This window comes from Dipodomys merriami, unplaced genomic scaffold, assembly GCF_024711535.1.
Source record: "Dipodomys merriami isolate MVZ:Mamm:240054 unplaced genomic scaffold, mDipMer1.0.p SCAF_1815, whole genome shotgun sequence".
Taxonomy (NCBI): Eukaryota; Metazoa; Chordata; class Mammalia; order Rodentia; family Heteromyidae; genus Dipodomys; species Dipodomys merriami.
The window spans coordinates 27,146-50,951 of record NW_027203177.1 but is presented as its reverse complement, the minus strand read 5'-3'; the positions used below and the strand labels follow the sequence as shown (position 1 = coordinate 50,951).

The 23,806-nt window shown below is 50.0% G+C and overlaps 1 protein-coding gene across 1 annotated transcript in view; it reads left to right on the top strand.

Annotated features, from left to right (window-relative positions):
• Window positions 1-4,527: 4,527 nt before the first annotated feature.
• Window positions 4,528-23,806, top strand: part of LOC138830070 (anaphase-promoting complex subunit 4-like) — a gene marked incomplete at its 3' end in the record, with an annotated part of 46,371 nt that continues 27,092 nt past the window's right edge. Inside the window, 5 exon segments of the mRNA XM_070026495.1 lie at window positions 4,528-4,596; window positions 4,927-5,243; window positions 23,196-23,269; window positions 23,384-23,411; window positions 23,511-23,555. Of these exon segments, the coding sequence (XP_069882596.1) occupies window positions 4,528-4,596; window positions 4,927-5,243; window positions 23,196-23,269; window positions 23,384-23,411; window positions 23,511-23,555 (533 nt within the window).

Sequence of the window (23,806 nt, the reverse complement as noted above, 5' to 3'; positions counted from 1 at the left end):
ATTGGGGCTTATTGGCTGGTTTGTGGCTGTTTGAACTGCACTGCATCAGGGAACATCCTAGTACTTGAGACACAAAAGCCACAGGCCTTGAATGACCACAGGAGGGCCACTAAATTGTGCTCCACATCTTGGCACAATTGAACAATGCTTAGTTAGGTCAAAACTTTGTCTATCATTCTCACAAAGACCCAAGTGGATTTCCCATGTCTGTCTTTTTTTTCCCTTCCTTCCTTTTCTCTCTCTCTGTTCCCTCTCACCCCTTTCTCTTTGATGCCAGTCCTGGGGCTTGAACTCAGGGCCTGGGTGCTGTCCTTGAAGTTCTTTGGTTCAAGGCTGGTGCTCTATCACTTGAGCCACACCTCCAGTTCCAACTTTTCTTGGTGGTTCATTGGAGATCAGAGTTTCACGGACTTTCCTGCCTGAGCTGGCTTCCAACCACGATCCTCAGATCTCAGTGTCCTGAGTAGCTAGGATGACAGGTGTGAGCCACCAGCATCTGGCACTATTCAGAGCTATTTTTATTTAATGCAACAAATTAGGCAAGTTAGGTGAAATAGTTAATATTCCAGAAGGATACAAATTCTCAAAAAAAAATTCCCAAGAAGAAATAGAAGTCTAAATAGGTCTGAAATATATAGAGGTTGAATTAGTAATTAAAAATCTTCCTACAGTGCCACCCCAGTGCCAGCTGGTGTCAATAGCAAATTTTACCAGGCCTTCAGAAAATTTCAATAACACCATGCTAAATAAACATGTTCAGGAGGAAGGATGGGCTACGTTCAGCTTGACAGTGCTAGTGCAGACTCAAACCCAGATAAAGGGGGCACAGGACAAGGAGCCAAGGAAAATCTCTTCCCAGGAGTGTAGCAGCATCCTCTAAAACCAAAAACTTTCCAGAAAGTGAAATGAAAACCACAATGAAAAAAATCTCTAAAGACACACAGAAATATCCACTGTCAGAAAGCCCCACATTCTTATACACTGGGAAAATTAAAATTTTTAATTTTTTTGTGCTTGTACAGGGAATTGAACTCGGGTCCTTTTAGCCTTTTATTATGATTGAATTTTAAAAAAGTTACATACCTGTCATCCCAGAGACTCAGGAAGCTGAGATCTGAGGATCACAGTTGAAAGCCAGCCTGGGCAGGAAAAGTCCGGGAGACTCTTATCTCCAAGGAACTACCAACAAAACCCAAAGTGGAGCTGTGGCTCAAGTGGTAGAGTGGCAACCTTGAATGAAAAAAGCTCAGGCAATTTGATGTTAGTACACTAGACACATAGATGTAAATATGACAATAAAATCCCTATGTGCAATTAATTTATGCTAATCCAGAAGGAACAAAAGAAAGCGACTCAGACACAAGTAACTGTGCCTTGCCTACGGCTATCATCGGAAAAGCATTTACTAGCATTCACTGATAATTATTACACGTGAGGTTGGAAATTAGCAATTTTCTCCTGTCATTCCTTCAGCATTTATGACTTGCATGAAAAACCTTTTGTTTCCATTGTTCACTATGTGGGGCATCCCAAGGGAGTAATGATTTATATAATGAATCATGGTCAATAATGGTCATTATTGATTTTTGCTTATACATTTATGTATATTTGGTGTATATGCTGGTCCTGAGGCTTGAACTCAGGGCCTGGGTACTGTCTTTGAGCTTTTTCACCCAAGGCTGGTGCTCTACCACTTGAACCACAACTCCACTTCTGGTTTCTGGTGGTTCATTGGAGATCAGAATCTCATGGACTTTCCTGCCCGGGCTGGCTTTGAACAGCCAATCCTCAGATCTCAGCCTCCTGAGTAGTTGAGATGACAGGCATGAGACACCAGTGCCTGGCCCAAGGATATTTTAATCATGATCCTTGGTGATCTCAACCTAGTTTTCCCTGTCCCCTTCTCCACCCCCACCCTACCCCCAGCCCCTTTGGCTGGGTATTTTGAAAGTGATGCTGAGCACTCTGGAGATGAAGCTGAATGCAAGCGCAAGTTGAACTGGAAACGGGTTTAGTGAGATGTTATTTATGAAGCTCGAATCAGCTCCTTAGAGACTTAGGTTGTTGGTAGCTTGCCCCAGAGAGAGAAAGACTTTCTGGTACAAGAACAAGTCACAATTGCCCTGTTCATCTCCTTGCTCTTTCTGGATGTGAAGCTGTGGGATAGATAAATGGATTAAAGTAGATTGCTGGCAACTGTGAAAGTGGAAGGAAAAAACCTGTTGAAATTGTTCTGGGAAGGGGAGAAAGAGTGCTAGAAGGGGTGGGACTGCAATATATTGATAATCTGTGTGGAAATGTACAATGAAACACCTGTAATACTAATACAAGCTAACGTATATGCATATACATTATAGACATACAGAAAGAGGCACTCTGTATTGCATGCATGCATGCATGCATGTATGTATGTATGTATGTATGTATGTATGTATGTATGTATGTATGTATGTATGTATGTATGTATCTGGCATTGCCTCTCTCTCAGTCCTCGGTGAGAATTTGTTTTTCTCAATAAGCATTGCTGGGGAATACAGTCAGACCCCTTGTCTCATTAGAACGCACTTTCCTTTGGGGTGGTGAGGAGGTGTGCCAGGACATCATAATTTGTCACATCAAGGAATGGCGTTTCAGATTTGAAAAAGCTGCCTGGCTCCTGATATAGTTTTAATGAAAGGTCTGTGGTTCACAGAGGCCAAGTTGTTTGTAAAAATGTGTAAAAGTAGCCGGGTGTCAGTGGCTCACACCTGTCATCCTAGTTACACAGGAGGCTGAGATCTGGAGGATCATGTCTGGAGTCCTCGCTGAGATCTGGAGGCCGGAGTCTGGAGGCCCAGCAAGGGGCAGCAAAATCGGCTGGACATAGTCCCCTGTGGACAAAGCCGGGTTGCCATTCCGATTTTAAGGAGAAGTCTAGAACCAGCGGGCCGCAGTCCTGCTAGGTCCTGCACAGGAAGCCGGTGCAAAGTGGGCCGGGGCCTGGCTTGGCGACAGAGCACCCACCCGAGACAGACGGTCTGCACGCGAACGAGCGGGTGTGAACTGTGAACCGTGTGAACAGGCGTGACAGGTGTGATTCCAGCTCGAGTGTCGGGGAGGCTGGGGACTGCGGGGTGCCCTGGACCCCCCATCCTGCTTGCACTTATCTCAGTCTGCACCTTCCCAGGGATCAAACTCCGGGCCTTGAATTTTGGGCCTGCAGGCTGCACTTTCCCCTTGAGGCTGGCGCTGCACCGCTTGAACCACAGCTCCACTCCGGGTTTTGTGCTGGTTAGCTGGAACTCTGGAGAACCCCGCAGACTTCCCAGCCTGGGCTCTGATACGGGTTCCAGGGGAGATGGCGGTGGCCCTCGGCTGCGCCTAGGCTCCTAAAAGGCTGGAACCAAGCCTAGCATGCGCCTGGCCACCTGGCCAAGGCCACCGTATGCAAATTACCGCCTGTCAATCATACCTCTCAACCTATCAGAGGCCCCCACGGAGGAGTTTAGCCAATCAGAGGCACCCAGGGGCAGCCCCGCCCACGGCCTGGGCCCCTTCATCGCCTCAGCGGCCAGCAGGAGGCTCCGCCAACTGGGGTTTGGCCTCGGGTATCCCCCAGTTCGACCCAGTGCCTGGCGCTTGATGTGGGCCGCCGCCCCCAGCTAGGGTGCTCGCGATCCCGCAGGGCAGAGGCGGGGGTGCAGGCCCGCTGGTGGGGCACGCGCCTGCGTGTGCTGTGTGTGCAGCCTCGGGGGTGTGAACCCCAAATCCAGCCATGGCCCGGCCTCCTGTGCGGTCCTGGGGTGCTGCCGCGCCGCCCGGTTCCTCCCAGAGTGCTCCAGACGCCAATCAACCAACTGAGGTAAACCTGCCACGGGAGGGAGGCGGCCCGACCCTTGACCCCAACCCCCGCCCGCGCGCACGGAGCCGCGGTGAGCGCCCAGGGTCGGGCCTGCGGGGGGCGGGGCTGGGCTGCGGGGACCTCGCTGTCGATCTCTGCGGGTTTTGGGGGTCGAGGGGATCCCGGGGGGCTTGTTGTGGTTCTCTGCGGGTTTCGGGGGCGGGGCCGGGGCTGGGCCCTGGGGATCCCCCTGGGCCCTGGGGATCCCTCCCTTCTCCCGGGTCCTGCACGGGGCTGGCATGGCAGGTGAAGCCCCTGAGGACGCGTGCGTGCAGAAGGGGCGGGACAGTGCGCAAGGGGGATGGTGGTGGGGGCGTGCGCAGGGGACAGCGGGCAGTGCGCATATGCGTAAGGGCGGGGGGAATGGCAGCGGCAGCGCGCGCGGGGGGGGGGGGGCGGGAGCACGGCGGGGGCCTGCGGGGCTGAGCGTGTGTGAGCCAGCACAGGCCTGCGAGCGGAGCCCCGGTTGTGGCACGGGCACCTGCAGAGCTGTCTGCACAAGCCAGGGTAGGAGGAGGAGGAAGGAGAGGAGGAAGAAGAGGAGGAAGGAGGAAAAGGAGGAAGGAGAGGAGGAAGGAGATAAAGGAGGAATGAGAGGAGGAGGAGGAGGCCCCGCCGCCGCCACCGCCGCAGCCGCCAGCGCAGCCATGATCCGGGTGCCCCCTACCTGTCAGCCCCCACAGCCCGGGGCTTCGGCCGCATCAGCCGAAGCCAGTGTGAGTGACTGCCGGTGCTGGCCCGCGCGTGCCCGTGTGCGCGCCTCCCCCCCCCCCCGCCCCCCGACCCCCTCGGGTCGCCCGTCCCGGCGCTGCCCTGCGCCCCCCCTTACACACACACACGCACTCGGGGTGCGGTTCTCCCCCTCCACTGCTACCCACTTGGGATGTCTCCTGGAGCACGCCCCCCTCCACACTGACCCTCTTTCTCTCTCTCTTCCCCCCCCCTAGGAAGGGGCGGCGGCGCCATGCTCCACCGCCGCCAGGGGGACACAGCTGGCTCCCTGCTGCTCCACCCCAAGCTTCCACTGCTGAGCCTCTGTGAGGAAGAGGAGGGTCAGGAAGAAGAGCCAGGCGCGGAGCCCCACCGACAGTAGGAGCCCCACCCTCGGGCCACTGGAGGGGGGAACCGGGGCCACCCACCGACCGACCCACTGGACTGCCCGCCAGCCCACCGGCCCGCCACCCCGCCACCCATGCTGGGGCCGCCCCACCGTGCCCTCGGACCCCAGGGCCAGATTTCCATGCAAGCTCCCTGGCTCCCTCCCAAGTGGATATGACAGGCAGCACCCCAGGCCTGAGCCACCCACCAATGCTGGCCGCTGCCCTGACCGGCCGGGCTACAGGTTCGGCTCTTACCCATACAGGTGAGCCCCGCGCCGGCCGTGCCCCCCCCCACTCCTCACAGGGCTCAAGGGGCTCCCCGCACCCCTGTCCCCTTCCCGGACCACACACACACACACAAAAGGGGTCTCTACTATTCATTCCCTTCAAGTGATTCTTTATTCATTTATTTTTGGGTCTCTCACCCCAAAAAACGGATCTGAAAAATAATGCTTTTTTTTGGGGGGGGGGAAGACTTCTAACAAAGAAGGCGGCCTCTTTCCCCTCCATCATCAAACAGGTTTTATTGGGGGATCCTGGCAGGGGGCAGGTGGGAGGGTGGGTAGGCGTCTGGGTGAATGATGATTTTCTAGTTAAATGCCATTGTCTTCGCCAAGAGCTCCAGCTATCTATTCTTTTTTCTTTTTTTGGGGGGGGGGTCCGGTCGTGGGGCCTGAACTCTGGGCCTGGGCACTGTCCCTCAGCTTTTTAAGCTCAAGGCTAGCGCTCTACCACTTGATCCACAGCGCCACTTCCGGCTTTTTTCTTTTTGCTTATGTGGTGCTGGGGAATCGAACCCAGGGCCTCATGCATGCAAGGCAAGCGCTCTACGACTGAGCCTCCTCCCCAGCCCATGTGCTCCAGCTATCTAGATTCCAACCCCCCCCACTTCTCCCCTTCTGCCTAATGTCTCCACCCCCACCCCCACCCCCCTATCTCCTGGCTCCATCTTTCCACCCCATCCTAATGATCTGCACCCTTACATTAAAAATCAGGAGAGAGGATTACAGCAAGGGTCACTGCGGCCATCTCGAGGGCAGACTGCTGGTCCCGTGCTGCCTCCCATCCCTGGAGGCCAGGTCGCCCAGGGGTCCAGGCTGGCTGGAGAGGCAGGATTGCCAGGTTCCACCCCCCCTAGGGGGTCGCTGAGGGAGACCTTAAAATCCTGAGCTGGGCAAGGAGGGACTGTGTCTGTAATCTGCTTTTTCATTTGGATTTGTGTGTGTGGGGGGGGGGAGATTTCTTTATTTCTTTATGTTTTTCAATCATCCTCCACACCATGTGTTCTCTCTCTGAGCTGTAAATTTCTCCTGTGTCTACACATCTATTTATACCCACACATTCCTCCCACCTCCCCCTTCCCTCCCTATTTTTTGGGGGCAAACTGCTGGAGCTCCTCAGTTGCAAATGGCTCTCTCCCTGAGTTCAAAATGCAGGGTGTGTGGGAAGGGAGTCCACACGTGAGAGAGCTTTTGTGCTGAACAAAGGGATGGTACTGACCCCGCACGTACGTGCGTGTGTGGTGTGTGTGTGTGTGTGTGTGTCTTACCAGCCCTGAAAATCGCATGGATACTTCCATTTCCCCCACCTTCCCCTTTCATCCATTTTCACAATATGGCAAAATGTCGGTTAGGCAGCATCTTAATGTGTGTGTGCATGTGTGTGTGGGGGCGGGGGAGGAGAGCTGAAGAAAGACTTAGTGAAATGATTCTTCTATGAGCCACTTGGGCAAGCCAAGGTAACTCTTGAGGGAAAAACAAGATGGGATCACGACCCAGCTAGGGGTGGCAACAGCTGGAGCTTCTGATCTTCCAGGGCCCACCTTCCTGCCTCACTCAACAGACAGCTGCAAACTCAGGGAACAGGTACACACCAGCCTGAGCTTGGGATCAAGGTCTGGAAGGAATCTAGAGCAGAATCATCAATAATGCTTTCCCGATATCTCATCCCTTTCTTTATGTGTGTTACTTATTTTCCCATCTCTGGTCTTAAAAAAGCGAATCAGCAATGCTTTGGAACCATTGAGATGGAGAGTCAACGGAAGGCGCTCGTCCCTCTGCCCTGTAGTAGATGATTATTAAAAAAAAAAAAAAAGAATTGGCCAGAAAGGGCGGATGGATGTCAGCCAGATGCCCAGTCATCTCCTCTTGTTTCAGAGTGTGTGTGAGACTCCAGTCTGTGCCCGAGGTGTCTCAGAGTGAGAGGTTCGAGTCCCACCGCCTCCACACATCCTCGAGGTGCTTGCTCACTTTGGAGGTCCCTCAGCTGGCTTCTCCACCTGCTTGCTCCAGGAAGGAGGTGGGCTGGGAGAACTCTTCATCTTTCTTCAGAATAGCTCAGAGGCAGGGGTGGGGTGGGCCATGATTGCAGGTAGAGTTCGCAGGTGAGTACCTTTGGGTCTCCCAGTGATTGGCGTGGAGTGGGTTGGGGCGATGGCAGGGTCTCAGCCCCCGTCCCTCCCCACTCACCCAGTAGGACAAAGCCAGGTTTCCAGCTGTCATGTGTGGACCCCAGGACCCACCAGCAATGGGGAGGGAGGGGTGACAGAAGGTGGGTGCAGAGGAAGAGAAGAGAAAGGGCATGAGGAGAATGTGGAGGGGCAGGACCCGAGTGGGGGTGAGGGGTTCCGACTGGCCAAGGCCTTTGGGGGAGTGGCCACAGGTGGGCCTTTGTGGGGTGGGGGGGACCCCCAAGACGAGGGGTCGGGGTGAGGGGGGAGCCTTTGTTCTCCTCTCCTCCTGGCTGCATGAATTGCCAGTTGGGTTGGCTTTTTGTCTCCTCCTGCCCCCTCCCCCCTGTCATGCATGACGAGGTTGCTGGTGGGAGCAAAAGTAGTTTTAATAGCAACAGCAATGAGGAGCACGCATGGTATGCAATTAAGACAAGAAATTAATAGGAAACCAAGACTTCCCAGGAAGGGTCAGTGGTGCTGTGAAGCGAGGAGTCCCAGCCCCCCTGGGGGCCGTGTTTCTGGGTTGCCGGGCTGGGGTCCCTGCATGGAGATGGTGGCCCATGGGCTCCGGCCTGCCTCCTCTTCTCACTCATTGGCCTTGGCTCTAGGAAGCCTGTCTTGTCTGAAAGTCTGCCTCTGCTACTGGGTGATTTTTTTCTTAGGGGTGATGCAGCAGGCAGAGGAGTAAGTGAGGATAAATGGCAGGATAGGGAAGGGAGGAGAAAAATCCCTCTCGAAAAATCACCCCCTCTGCACACCAGTTGCTTTTTTTGGCTGTTGTGGGGCTTGAGCTCTGTGCCTGGGTGCTGTCACTGCGGGCTTGAGCTCAAGGTGAGTGCTCTACCACTTGAACCACAGCACCACTACCTCCAACCTTTTCCCAGTAATTTACTGGAGACAAGAGACTCACAGACTTTCCCACCCGGGCTGGCTTTGAACCTCTATCCTCAGATCTCAGTAGCTTGGATGACAGGTGTGAGCTGCTGGTGCCTGGCTTCTTTCTCCTCCTTCTTTTATTTAGTCTGGTTGAGAAGAGCGGCTCCTACTGGAGGCGGAGGGAACTGTAGGACCTTGCATCTAGAAAGATGGCAGCAGATTCTTCCCTGTCCTCTTGGCTTTTGGCCTCATGGCCCCCATGGGTAGGGCCTGGTGCAGGGGAGGCCAGGTAGGGAACAGCACCGGGGCTGAAATCAGCAGATGGAGGAAGTGATCTTCAGCAGGGAGAAGCAGGCTGAGTGGATCTGGCTCTCAGCATGTTTTTTACATCATAAGACATCTTTCCAGATCCTTCTCATCTCTGCTGGATTTGAGGATGGGGCGGGAGAGGACAGGGAAGATGATGATGGCATTTTATGTTTCGCTGTTCAAGAATCAACTGACAATGACATCTGTGCTCCCCTCTGTGGGCTGACGTCCCTTCAGTTGTCTGAGGCAGGGTGTGAGGAAGGGGCAGGGAGAACTGGCCGTTTGACTGTGTGTGGTTGGGCGTGGTGGTTCCAAGCTAGTGTGCTTCTCTTTCCTTTTTCCGTTTTGAACTTGAACTTGGTCCCTGACCCTATTGGCTGGCACTCTATCAACGGAGACACGCCTCTGTGGCTATGTGTGGTTCACGCCTCTGTGGCTATGTGTGGTTGGGCATGGTGGTTCCAAGCTAGTGTGCTTTTCTTTCCTTTTTCCGTTTTGAACTTGGTCCCTGACCCTATTGGCTGGCAATCTATCAACGGAGACACGCCTCTGTGGCTGTGTGTGGTTGGGTTTGGTGGTTCCAAGCTAGTGTGCTTCTCTTTCCTTTTTCCATTTTGAATTTGAACTTGGTCCCTGACCCTATTGGCTGGCACTCTATCAACGGAGACATGCCTCCTTCCCCCCCCTGCAGTTCCTCTTTTGAACTACAAAGATAAAGGTTGACCCAAGGGGGTGGGGTGTGGATGGTCTTGGCCAGGCAAGGCTCTTCTGTTTTGTTTTGTTTTTCAGCCCCATCCTCCAAGCTTCCCTGACAATTCTAGAAAGCTCTTCCTCACAGTTGACTCCCATTTTCCCTTCTCTGCCATTGGGTGTGCACAGCCCCATCCTCGTGGAGTCCCTCCACCCCCCTCCCCTACCCTCTCTGTAAATAGAGATCAAAAGGGGAGTTATGGGTCTAATGAGTTGTTCACATTTTATTAGAGTGGATCTCCTCTTTCAACCACAAGGGATTCTCCAGAGACAGGAGATTAGTGGTGGGATTGATGTCCTCTTCCAGGATGCCGGGGCTGGGCCAGCAGCAGGCAGTCCAGAGAGGGGTGGGCTTCAGGGCCTGCCCAGGCCCTGGCGGTGGCACAAAACCCATTGGGTGCCTCAGCCCCTGGGGGCAGGAATGGGAGAGTGGTGGTATGAGCTGGAAGGGCGTGCTCGTGGTTGGATGTCCATGCTCCTCCCAGGTTAGTGGCCTTGTGGCCTTTCTCTGGGCCTTCTCGAAGCTACCGGCACCTGCTCAGGATTTTGGGTGTACTTGGTGCCCCGAAATTCTCTTCACGCACCCTGCTGGAGAACGGGAAGTATGTGAACTTCTCCAGGGCGCGGAGAGAGATTTCAATTCAGCACTTGTATTTAACATTGTTGAGTGACTAGTAGCACCTAATGAAATACACACGTGTGGACTAAGTGAAGGAATGAATGAGTTAATGAAGCTGGGGGCAGGGGTTGTCTGGTCTGGTGGATTAGAGGAAACCGGAAACGTCCAGCTCTGACCTGCTAGAAAGATGTCCACTGCCGGCTTCTCATTTAAGAGATGGGGGAAAGTGAGGCCCAGGGTCTCCAGGTTGATTTGCCTCAGGGCTGGCGGCTCCTCAGTACCCATGTCCAGTGGGTCTTCTTTTAATGGGTGATTTGCTTTCTTATTCTTTCTTTGGGTCCCCCCCTTTGTAATTGATCTTATCTGATATCTTGGCATCTCTTCTCTTTCACATTGTCTTCTTTTAGTTAATTAGATTTTTTTTTTTTGGTGCCAGTTGTGGGGCTTGAGCGCTGCCCCTGAGTTTTTTTTAATTTTTAATTAATTAATTAATTTTGATTTTGCTCAATGCTGGCGGCTCTGCCTCTTGAGTCACACCTCCACCTCTTGCTTTTTGGTCTCACAGACCTTCCTGGCCTAGGCTGGCTTTGAATATTGACCCTCAGATCTCAGCCTCCTGAGTGGCTGGTATTGCAGGTGTGAGCCACTGGTGCCCAACTTCTGTCTTTTCTAAGTGTGTGTGTGTGTGTGTGTGTGTGTGTGTGTGTGATTTCTCTATTCAACTATTCAATAAATACCTGCTACAGACAGATTTGCCAAACATGGGGTGACCACTGGGGCTGGACTCTGTTCTCTGCCTTCTAGCACTGTGGGAACAGAGTGCTTGGAGACCATCTCAGGGCCGGGTGAGATATCTCAGGAAGAGTGTGTGGGGAGAGAGGGATAGTCCATATTACAATTAATTTTTTTTTTTTTTTGCTGGTTGGGGCCTGAATTCTGGGCCTGGGCACTGTCCCTCAGTTCTTCAGCTCAAGGTTAGCACTCTACCACTTGAGCCACAGCGCCACTTCCAGCTTTTTTGCTTATGTGGTGCTGAGGAATTGAACCTAGGGCCTCAGGCATGCAAGGCAAGAACTCTACCACTGAGCCTCCTTCCCAGCCCACAATTGATTTTTTATTGTGATGATAAAGATGACGTGCAGAAGGGTGACAGTTACATCAGTTGGGTTGTGAGCTCGTTTTTCTGTGGACCATGTCTTCTCTTCCCTCGCTCTCTCCCCCAGTTTCTTCCTCCCGTCCCCATCCAGGAGTGGTAGAGTTCATTCTCCACGTGGTGTCCACTGAGGACCACGGCTGCCTTTGTTCACCCTCTGTCGCCTCATTTCTGTGCCTCCCCTTCCTTTGTTGTTGTTGGTTGTTTTCTGATGCAGATCCTGGGGCTTGAACTCAGGACCTGGATACTGTCTTTTGCTCAAGGCTAGTGCTTTATCATTTGAGCCACAGCCTCACTTCTGGCTTTTTGCTGGTGCCTTGGAGATAAGAGTCTCACAGAGTTTTTCTATCTAGGCTGGCTTTGACCCACGATCCTCCTGTCTCAGCCTTCTGAGCTCCTCAGGTGACAGGCCAGAGCCACATGTTCCCCACCCATATTTCAGTTTCCCCCTGAAGGATGAATTGCAGGAAAGGAGGAGAGAGTGGTTTCAGGAGGAGGAGGAAGGACACAGGGAGAAGGAGCTGGTGGAGGGCCCAGCCCTCCGTGTTCTGCACCCCCACTCAGGGAGACACATAACGAGGGGCACGTGCATGCATTCTCTGGCCAGCGGGAAGGGGGCCGGCTCCCTGATCTAGCCGCACCAGAGCTGTCCAGCTGAGGGGCTAGTGAAGGACACACGAAGCAAGCTTCCTCCCTGGCCACTGGCTTTCTTGCTGGCCAGGAGGAAGAAAGGGAAGCTGCTGGTTGACTCTCGGCCAAGACAGAGTTGGATGGGGGCCCAGGCCTGGCTGTTCACAGCGAGGGGCTGGCCTGGGCCCCTGTGTTTCTGGAGTGGTGAAGGCCGTGCCGTGCACACACTGGCCACTTTCACTGGGGGTGCAGAGCAGGCCGGGTGAGGGGTGTGGGGGGGATTGGACAGAAGGGGGGTGCCCAGGACAACCTCTGGGCGTGTCCCAATCCTGTAGCACTTCCTTCCTCAATGTGGACAGAGGAAGGGGCGGGGGCAGACCCCACGCACGGAAGCACCCAGCCCCTGGGGTTGTGGTTTGGACAGATGCCGCCCCCAAATTGATTTTTCACCTTCGAATCTCCACGCTGTGGTTTGCATTCGGAAAGACAATTCACAAACACGAAGCGAGGCTCAGCTGAAGATGTGCTCACTTGCTCTCCCCCCCCTCTCTAGCTCTCTCTTTCTCTCACTCACTCAATGGGTGGGTGCTTTCCTCCACTAGCTGGGCACCCAGCCCTTTTCACTTTAGCTGCTTTTATTCAGGTAGGGGACCTCAGATGGTGATCTTCCCATGCATACCTTTGGCATAGCTGGGATTACAGGTGCAAGCTCTCATACCTGGCCTTTAGCCTGAAGGCCAGATGTGGTACTCTGGGGCTGGAACTGTTGGGGATGAATTTTTAGGGGTCTCTGAAGGGCAGCGCCTGGAGGTAGAGGCACAAGACTATGCCTTTGAGGCCAGAGCAAGAGGGGAACTGAGGAGAGGCCAAGGTGGATCTATAGATGTCAGGCCTGGCTGGGGGTGGGAGGTGGACATGGTGGTCAGAATCCTTCACTGGACTTCCGGGTGTTGTAGGGGGGTGGGAGAGAGTTGTAGGTGAGAGCTTCCTTGGCCTTGAACTAGAGCCACAGCTCTACTTCCCACCTCTCTGCCGGCTCATTGGAGATAAAAGCACTTCCCTCCTCCCGTCTTCTGGGGCCCCATCAGGTCATGCGGATGTCAAAATAGAGGTTGGTGGAAGAGTAAAGAGGGGAAGGAGGAAGAGTGAGGAGGAAGAATAAGGAGCAGGAGAGGAAGAGGAGGAGAAAAAGAAAAAGAGAAGGAGGAATGAGGAGGAGGAAGAGCAAGGAGGAGGAGGAGGAAGCCTTAAGAGACACCTTTGCTCACCTGACTGTGGCTATAATCACTGATGGTTAGCCTGGCTGGCTTCGTCGTTTTTGCACAACCACCTTTTTTGGCTTCCTCCTTTCTGTGTTTTAAAATAAATGGGAACCCAGATGTACAGAGGTAGGAAAAAGAAAAAAAAGCCAATCAAGATCAAGATTTATGGATCTGTGTTCCTGAACAAAGCCCAGTGCATTCATTTATTTACCTATTTCTTTTCTGCTATTTTTCTTCTGGATGCCTGTTGGTGGAGGTGGGTTGGGGAGGAGTGGTAGTGAGTGTAATCTGGGTTTTCGGGTGTGTGTGGTAGGTTCTACAATATTCAGGGAAATCAAGTCACGCCTCATGGATCTGTGTTTTCAGACCTTGGCTGGTGGGCTCCACCTAGGCAGGGGCAGTGATCACAGACAGACTGAGTGACCATGGCTGGGAGTTCCTACCAGGCAGGCCAGGTGTGCCTCTGGAGTGTCAGAATGGGAGCCTTGCTTGTGTGTGTGTGTTTCTCCTTGTTAGAAACTCCAGGAATTGTTGATGAAACTCAAGGGTCATTATTTGTTTGATTTGCACCCACCTCTGCTGGAAATGACTTGAGAACAATTCCACTTTGGCCTACCTAGGGTTCTGGGCCGCAGGTGCCCTATCATAGGGAGGGGCACGTAGAATCTACTGGAGTGAGACGGAGACTAGACTTGAAGGGAGGGAAGGCCTTGCCGGTCTAGCTGTAGTCATGTAGGAGGAGGGCTGAACCAATTGCACCTGTGTTGGTCATTCGGTCTTCATCTAGCTTCATCCTTCTGTGTGGATGCTGTTTCCCCAAATTCCTCCAACTCCATTTCAAAGCTCTTCTCTCCTCTAGTTGCATCCCAAAGGGGGTGTCCGCTGCAATTCTTGATTGTTCTCCTCAGCTAGAAATAAGCTCTGAGCATGTCTGTCCTCGAACTCCTGTCCTCATCTCTGTTCCTAGCATTTTTCCTAAGTGGTTTTGGGGTCAGGTCTTATGAGGGTTTTTCACCCCTTCGTCATCCCAGGTCCTCTCTCTGTCCTTCCGTTTTCTGGAACAAACACGATCTTACTTCCTTAATCTTCCCGACCTCTTATTTATTTAGTTGGTCATGGGACTTGAACTCAGGGCCTGGGCGCTGTCCCTGAGCCTCCTTGTGCTCAAGGCTAGCACTCTACCACTTGAGCCACAGCGCCACTTCTGGTTTTCGAGTGGTTCATTGGAGATAAGAGTCTCACAGGGACTTTCTTGCTCATGCTGGCTTCGAACGATGATCCTCAGACCTCAGCCTTCTGAGTAGCTAGGATCACAGGCATGAGCCATTGGCGCCCAGCTGTTTTCTTTTAAAATTTATTCTGTGCCTATTTACAAAGGTGCTTTGGTTTCAAGAAGAAAAACCCAAGAAGGTTACTTCTGAAATACACACGATCCTTTCAAGAACCTTCTCCTGGAGTCTGTTTTGCTGGTGAATCCACATTTATTTACAGAAAGCAAGATGAGAGCACTTAAGGGAAAACACAAGTAGGTTTCTAGACATAGGGAACTTGAGATCATTAATGTTTTTGAAAAAATAAAAAAATAAAGGGTGGGGTGAAAGCTCTACAGGCCTTTGGTGTGAATCTGACTAGGATAGTCTCCCATTGGTACTTGTGACTGGTCTCTGCTGGTGGTGACTTCCGGCAGCTACGGTGCTGATGGGATAGATGTCCTTGGAGGCTCGTGGCTGGCCCTTGGCATTCTGTGTCAGGTTCATACGTGGAGGCCTCAGGAGACTGGCCTTGTGTGATTCTCGCTGCCCTTCAGAGGCACAGAGACAGGGGCTGCAGAACTTGGGGTGGCACTGATACCAGCCAGGTTTCCGAGTAGGTCTCCTGAGAGTTGAGCTCCTGGTGTGTGGCCTGCTGGGGGTGTAAGGCACGGTTTACATTGTAAGTGAAGGAACTCCTTATCCGCACTGGCTTTGGGACGTCCCCCAAAGTGCCCTTCTAGAGCCTTGTCTCTTCGCACATCACACAAGGCTGATTTGGTTCGAATGAATGACTAGAATTCCTGCAAAATAGCCCATTTCCAGGTTTTGATGTACTTTGTGGAGGACAAGAGGGCGGGAAATTGCCCCGCACGTGGTGATCCTGTTTCCCACAAGGCTGAGTTCTGGCCGCTGTCCTCTCCACCTTCCCCTTTCCTGCTGTACATATGTCCCCAGCGCCCCCCTGTGCATCTGGGAGACCGTCTACTCTCCTGCGCCTGTCTCTGCCTGCATTCTGTCTGTGTATTCGGACTCTATGTGGAGATTGACTGTGATTCTCCCTACTCAAGAATGGCCGGCGGGAGTGCTGTTTCAGTGATGGGTTTTTTAATCATTGTTGTTTTTAAAGGAGCTTTCCAGAAAGGATGTGAAGCCAGGTGTTGTCACTTTCTCCTATCATTCTAGCTACACCTGAGGCAGAGATTGGGAGGATGGAGTTTCTAGATCAGCTAGGGTAAAAAATTCAGGAGAATCCAGGTGCCTATTGCTCATGCCTGGAACCCCAGTTTCTCTGAAATTTGAGGATTGAGGTTCAAAACCAGCAGAGGCATAAAAATCCTCGAGACTCTTATTTCCAATGAACCACTAGAAAATCAGAAATGGAGCTGGGCTCAAGTGGTACAGCACTAGGTCTCTAGCAAAAGAGCTAAGGGACAGGTTTATGATCATTGTCTGAAAATCCATGGGATGGAATGGCTTCCTTGCTCACCCATGATCATAATAGGCTGAGGTCTCCCAAGTGTGTAGGTGGCAGTACAGAATTGTGTGGTGAGTTCAAGGCTGGTGCTGTACCACTTGAGCCACAGCACCACTTCTGGTTTTCTAGTGGTTCATTGGAGATCAGAGTTGCACAGACTTTCCTTCCCAGGCTGGCTTTGAGCCATGATCCTCAGATCTCAGCCTCCTGAGTCACTGGGATGACAGGTGTGAGCCACTAGTACCTGATGTATTATACCTGGTGTATATAATACACCTGCTGTATTATGAATGTATTTTGTTTTGAGATTTCTCCGATGCAGCCAGCAGCTTTGGCGGCATCTTGGATACATTTCATGTCTTGTCTCTCCCGATGTCTCTTAGAAGCATGTGGGTTCTTTGGCCAGTGGATGAGCTCAATACTTCTTGAGAACCTGTGGGACCCCTGGGTGTCTGTTTATTTAGAGGATGTGGCCCCTCCGTCCGCAGCCTCCCCTGCCAGCCGGGTTGGGGGGTCAGTGGCTGGCATCCAAAGAGAGCAGGATCTACGGGGTCATGCGTGTGGGGCAGTGCTATTTGGGTGTGGTGGGGGACTGGGACTGCCCTGCAAATGCAGAGCACAATCAGCCTGGGCGCCGTGTAGCAACCCCTCCCCCCCAGCCTGCCCCCCATCCAGACTGAACAAGACTCTGTTCTTTTGCTGGGAACATTTTTGAATTTCAACCTAGAGGAAGGGGCAGATGGGTCCCTGATAGTATGTCATCATCCCCTCCCCTCCGCTCCCCTCCCCTTCCTTTTCCTCTCCCCTCTTCCCCTTCCCTTCCTTTCCCTCCTTTTCCCTCCCCTTCTGTTCCCCTTCCCTCTCCCCTTCCCCCTCTCCCTCTCTCCTCTCTTCCCTCCCCTTCTTCTTTTCCTTCCTTGGAGACAGTGTGCCTGTATTTGCCCCAGAATATCATTCTTTATTCCTTTGCATTCAACACAGTTTGACATTTTGCATGATTGTCTGGGTACTAGTATTAGATGTCATCTTATCCTTCTCTAATAATAATTTTAACAACCAAAAGTCAATTGGTGTGTGTGTGTGTGTGTGTGTGTGTGTGTGTGTGTGTGTGTGTGTGTGTGTGTGAGTGTGAGTGTGTGTGTGTGTGTGTGTGATAGTACTGGGGCTTGAACTCAGGACCTCCTTTGCTCATGCTCAGATTTTTCTCTCCTGGCTGACACTCTACTACTTGAGCTATGCTTCCTGTCTCTAAAAAGTCAGTTTATTAAAGTGATACTTTAATAAATTAGTAATTAATTAAGTGGAGTAAAGGTACTCTACCATTTGAGCCATGTATCAAGTTCATTGTCGCATTTTTAAATTTATTGTGCTTGTCCTGGGCTTTGAACTCAGGGTCTGGGCGCTTTCCCTGCGCTATTTTTGCTGAAGGCTGGTGCTCTACCACTTGAGCCACAATTCTACTTCTGGCCTTTGGTGGTTCACTGGAGATCAGAGTCTCATGGACTTTCCTGCCCAGGCTGGTTTCAAACCTCGATCCTCAGCTCTCAGCCTCCTGAGTAGCTGGAATGACAGGTGTGAGCTGCCAGGTGCCTCCATTTTAATGGGGGGGGGTAATCTATTCTGAGATCTTGGCAGAACATGTAAGTCAGGGAGTCGCAGATGCTCATCTGGAACGTTCTCCATGTCCTCAGACTTCCTCCAAGGAAGTTTGTCTGCTGGTTCTCCATGGAGGTGACCTTTGGGCTGGCTCTTGGTTGGAGCTCTCTCCCTAGTGTCTGACTGGTTCAGCCACCCTCCCGTGAGGCTCCCCACTCCTGAGTATCGCCTCTGTGGCTACACGTGTTACTCTGGTATCTTTGCAATCGCTGGCCTAGTGCTCTTCAGGGAGGTCAGCCATGAGTCATATGCAGACGAGGCCCCAGGACCCCTCTGACTAGTGTCAGCGTGTCCATCGGGAGCTGAAGTAGAGTCGGCTTTCTCGTGCCTAAATAAATGCCGTACTTCCTGGGGGTAAAACTCATGTTATCTTGTGTCAAGTCCTGAACAGAGGATTTGGCCTGGGCTGAAGTGTGTGTGTGTGTGTGTGTGTGTGTGTGTGTGTGTGTGTGTGTGTGTGTGTGTCTGTGTCTGTGTCTGTGTGTGTGTCTGTGTGTCTGTGTGTGTGTCTCGGTGTGTGTGTGTCTGTGTGTGTGCTGGTCCTGGGGCTTGAACTCAGAGCCTAGGTGCTTTTCTGAGCTTTTTTACTAAAGACTAGTGCTCTACCACTTGAACCACTGCTCCACTTCTGACTTTTTGCTGGTTCATTGGAACTAAAGACTCCCATCAGACTTTCCTGCCCAGGCTGGCTTTGAACCACGGTCCTCAGATCTCAATCTTCTGAATGGCTAGAATTGATAGGTATGAGCCACTGGAGCCTGCCTCAGAACCCCACCTTTTATTTCAGTGTTCTCTCTGCTTCTCTGCCAAGGTGTACATTCTCCACAGGCATGGTCTAATGCTGTGTCCTTGTTCATAGGGATTTTGTTTAACATCACTTATGTGTTTATGTGTTGCAAGCTAGCTGGTATTCAAAGGACATTTAATGCCCACCTTTGCCTGCTTAGTGTTGGGAGAGCAGCAGGAGAAGGGGATGGAGCAGAGGTCCCAGCTGGGACTTTGGATGAGACCAAAATGTGGGTTGTGTTGGACTTTATCCCATGAGAAGATAGAAGCTGGGGTGGGGTCCTCAAATTGGGTAAAAATCTCTGACTGGGGGAAGACTCTCTTGATTTTTCAATTTGTTTTCCAATTTTTATTTTTATGTAGGTCATGGGGCTTGAACTCAGGGCCTGGGTGCTGCCCTTGAGCTCTGATTTGCTCAAGAGTAATGCTCTACCATTTGAGCCACAGCTCTACTTCTAGCTTTTTGTGGTTCATTGGGGATAAGAGTCTCACGGACTTCCCTGCCTGGGCTGGTTTCGAGCCACAATCCTCAGATCTCAGCCTCCTGAGTAGGTAGGAAGACAGGCGTGAGCTACCAGTGTGGAAAAGGAGAGGATGGGAGAGACCGTTGGGAAGACAAGCTAGAGCAGGGCCATGGGGATGGTGCCATCTGCCCAGGCCATGGGCAGCTTTGCCCTGGCTGCGGTGGGGGAAATGTCTGCCTGTGTCTGCTCTCTCAGGTCCCCAGTCCTCAGGGAGGTGAAGGCCTGCTTGTCTAGTGGAGCCTGGCTCACAGGTTTTCTGCTGGCTGGGCCAAGCTGTCAGCTCCCTCCTATTGGGAGATAAAGAGGAGAGGAAAGTCGTGCGGCCCACATTGGCATCACCCCGGGGCGAGGTTCGCATAGGGCACCACAGCCTCTCCTTGCTCAGGGAATGGCAAAGAGCCGTCTGCAGCCACTGCCGCCGCCTCCAGTGTAGAGAGCAGAGGACATGCAGGGACCCCCAGCTCTGCAAGGAGTGTGAAGGTGTGGGTGATCGGAAGGTTCTAGTTTCCAGATCTTTCCTTCCCGCCTGCCTGTCTTCCATTGCCAGAGACAGTGCCAGCCCTCCCCTCTCCCCTTTGTGGCTTTTTCTTACATGTCAAAAGAAGAGGGTGTCTCTCATTTACCTAGAATTTCACTACCTAGCTAGTCCCAAGGTGTTAATGCTCCTAAGGTCATAGAAAATGATAATAAGAAATACTGGTGTTAGAGGAAGCATGGTGTATGTGTGTGTATGTGTGTGTGTGTGTGTGCGTGCACGCATGCGTGTGTACACACATATGCACCAGTCTTGGGGCTTGAACTCAGGGCCTTGGCACTGTCCCTGAGCTTTTGTGGTGGTACTCTACCCCTTTGGGTCACAGGCCCCTTGACTGGACCCAAAAAACAAACAAACAAAAACCAAAGATTATCAGTGTATATTCTGGTTGTAAACAAGTGTCACATAATCCAATATTGGGCAAAATTAGATTTCTTTTTTTGGGGGGAGGGTTCCAATTGTGAGGCCTGAACTCTGGGCCTGGGTGCTGTCCCTCAGCTCTTCAGCTCAAGGCTAGCACTCTACCACTTGAGCCACAGTGCCACTTCTGGCTTTTTTTCTTTTTTGCTTATGTGGTGCTGAGGAATCGAACCCAGGGCCTCAGGCATGCAAGGCAAGCACTCTACCACCGAGCCACCTTCCCAGCCCCGTCCTTTGGAATTTTTTTAAATGGTTAAACATTTTTCATAGCTCGAATTCTATCTGTTGGAGATACCTCTTTGGAAAAATGTGGCTTCTTGGCAAAGATAAGTGCAGTAAACTCTAACTTTGTTCTTTCTATACTCCTGTCCTCTACCCTTTGGTCAAGCACCAGCTGCCGTTTGCCAGTCTAATCAATGCCATCATGGCCTTTTACCCAGAAAATATTTCAGCAGTAGTTGTACAGGCTCGGAAGCATTCTTATGAATATGTATGAATAAGTGTGAATAAGATATGCATAATGTAAATAAGTAGGTCACACATGAGGACCCCCTGCTTTGACTCCAGTTCTTTCATTTCTGTGTGGTCTTTTGCCTCTTGCTACCTCTTCTATCGTGGCTGGTAGGGCTATGATGACTGAACTTCTCTGCCAGGTGTTTCACAGTGACAGTCCTTTTCTGAGCTGTGGTACACATCCAGTCAGCTCTGTAAACTACTAAATCCTAGTGTCAACTTTGTCTGCATCATTAGTACTCTAAGAAAAAAGCAAATTGCTTTTGTAAAGTGAATATATATTCTTCATTGCTTAATTTTTATCTAGGTAAATGTAAGGACTTAAAATTCTTTGACGGGCTGGGAAGGTGGCTCAGTGGCAGAGCACTTGCCTTGCAAGCATGAGGCCCTGGGTTCGATTCCTCAGCACCACATAAGCAAAAAGAAAAAAGCCCGAAGTGGTGCTGTGGCTCAAGTGGTAGAGTGCTAGCCTTGAGCTGAAGAGCTAAGGGACAGCGCCCAGGCCTAGAGTTCAGGCCCCACTACTGAACCCAAAATAAATAAATAAATAAACAAACAAATAAATAATATTCTTTGAAAGCTTATCACTGAAAAGTAGCAACTGCTTTTATTTTGGTGAACAGTTTTCCACGTTGCTTGATATGTTCAAATAGAGATCTATGTGTGTACTTTTATTAAGTCAGTGAGCTGTAAACCCTCTGTACATCACCTTTATAATAACAATACAATTTTTTAAAGTTAATGATGCTTCCTATTTTCATACATAATTTTTTTCTTTTTGGCTCAATAGAGATAGATTTATCACATTAATGTTAAATGCCTGCATAGCAATTCACTCTTTCATATATTCTAATTTACTAAATATGACTCCTATGGTGGTTTTAGGTAATTGTCAGTTTTGGGTTTTTATAAGCAATGTTGTATAAACATTCTGAGTACTTGAAATAACTCTGTGTAATTACTCCTTAGATTAATTACTAGAAGTAAAATTTCCAAAAATGCTTTCAAAATAGTATAGACAAGTAAAGCTTGCAGTAAAGGTAGACTGAGGGGCTAGTGAATCTGGGTGATGTTGAATTTGGGGAAGGGAGGATTAAAAAATTTACTTTTCTGCAGGGAGCCTGTGGCTCACGCCTGTAATCCTAGCTATTCAAGAGGCTAAGATCAAAGCCAGCCTGAGCAGGAAAGTCCATGAGACTCTTATCTCCAATTCACTACCACAAAACCAGAATTGGCCCTGTGGCTCAAGTGGTAGAGCACTCACCTTGAGGTGAAGAGCTGAGGGACAGCACCCCGGCTAGAGTTCAAGGCCCAGAGTTCAAACCCCACTACCAACCACCCCCCCCTAAAAAAATAATTTTTTCCCTCACCTCCTCCTCACTGATTAAATTTTACTAACTTGATATCAAATAAATTTGTAAATCCTGAATGTTAACTGACAACTTGATGAAGGGCCTGAAAGAAATAGATAACAAGGTGGTAGCCTGGCATTTGAAATATACATGAATCCACAGTGATTAATCCGTTATCAGATAATCAGTGAATCTTCTAGAAAGTGAGAGAAGCAGACCATATTTGTACTTCCTATCCCAGCTCACTTACTTGCTAACTGTGTTCTCAATACTTGGTACTCATGGTTTAGAATTGTTTCCTGTTAAGTCTAGAAACTCAGGATAGCTACTTTGTGTAAAAGTGTGAAAAATACTTCTAAATTCCCATTCTTTCATTTGCTAGCTTATCTGTTTCCAGTCTTATCTGAAAATGACAAGGGGAAATAAACCTATTTATAAGCCAAGTGCAGTAGTACATGCCTATAAACCCACATGCTGTTATCCCAGCTACTGAGACTGTTGCAAAGTTTATGATATAGTCTCTTGTACCTGCTGTTTTGTCAGATGGCAAATGTATGTAAGCCATAGAACCAGTAATTAAATGATATATTAATTGCACTGTTCTGTAAAGTTACTTTTAGTAGCAAAATTTCTTAGATTTGAGTTAAAAAATCATATATTTTCAGTATCCCAATACTGAGTATATATGAAAGGTGGATTTTGTGTGTGTGTTTTTGTTTTTGTTTTTATCTGGCATAAGAGCTTGAACTCAGGGCCTAAGTGCTGTTCCTAAGCTTTCATGCTGAAGGCTAGTGCTCTATTACTTTGAGGCACAGCTCCACTTCCTGTTTTCTTGTGGTTAATGGGAGATAAGAGTCCCACAGACTTTCCTGCCGAGGCTGGCTTTGAACCATGGTCCTCAGATCTCAGCCTCTTGAGCAGCTAGGATTACAGGCACCTGGCCGAAGGTATTTTATGCTAAGAAAGCTGTTTTTGTTTTTGCTTTGGGTCTGGTTGTGGGGCCTGAACTCTGGGCCTGGGCACTGTCCCTCAGCTCTTCAGCTCAAGGCAAGTGCTCTACCACTCCAGCCACTGCGCCACTTCTGACCTTTTTTTTTCTGCTTATGTGGTGCTGAGGAAGCGAACACAGGGCCTCATGTATGCAAGGCAAGCGCTCTACCACTGAGCCACCTTCCCAGCCCAAGAAAACTGTTGAATAACAGTAGGTCCATTTGTTTTTACAAACAAAAGAAATTTCTGCTTTTATCATTTCTTATTTGTGATTATTAGACAGGTAAACTATCTGTGCCATATCTTTACTTTTTGTTGTTGTTGGTTGTGGGGCTTCAACTCTGGGCCTGGGCTCTGTTCCTGAGCTCTTTAGCTCAAGGATAGCCCTCTACCACTTGAGCCACAGCACCACTTCTCATTTTCTGGTGGTTTATTGGAGATAAGAGTCTCACTGAGTTTCCTGCCCCGGCTTGCTTTGAACGGTGACACTCATGTTTCAGCCTCCTGAGTAGCTAGGATTATAGGCATGAGCCATGAGCCAGGGTGTCTTGTATATCTTTACTTCTTAAAGTTATGGAATGAGTCTTTAAAAAATATATTTTTAATAGAAAGAGAAGTAACTTATTACTGTTTGTGTAATGCCTGTTTCCCTTCCTTTTAGTGTTCTAATATCGTTCTATAATGCTGAAGATGAGTCAAACATTCTCTTACCCAAGCTGCCCACATTACCAAAAAAGTAAGTATCAGAGTTGTATTTCTTTGGACTTAATCTTGCAGGTTAATCTGCTTTAAATATTGGTACATACTTCTCTCATGAGTATCATTTTACCTTTGTCTCTCCTTTCTCTCATTATAGCAGCACCTCAAAAATATTTAGGTAAAATATACTTTTTTGTTGTTTTCAAATAAAATAATGTTTTTTTTTTAGTTGAAAGAACATGGTTGAAAGATGACTCAATTTATCTTTATATTGTAGTGAGGAGAATTCTGATGAAATTATTAAACGCTTGGGAGATGTCAGGTAAATCTAATTTAAATAAGTCACTTTTCATATTGGAGGAACATTTCCAAATTTTCAGGAGCAAATCTTTTGTTATGTTATCTCATTGTAGACACGCTGTGTCTTCAAATAATAGATGTCACCGTCTTGCTGTTTTTACTGTGTGCTCGTTCTTTGTTTCGTGTGTTAGCAGTAATGCAGTATACTTGTTTTTAATAAGTAAAAGGGGATAGTACTAGAATTTTTAAAATTTCAATTTTAATTATCCAAGT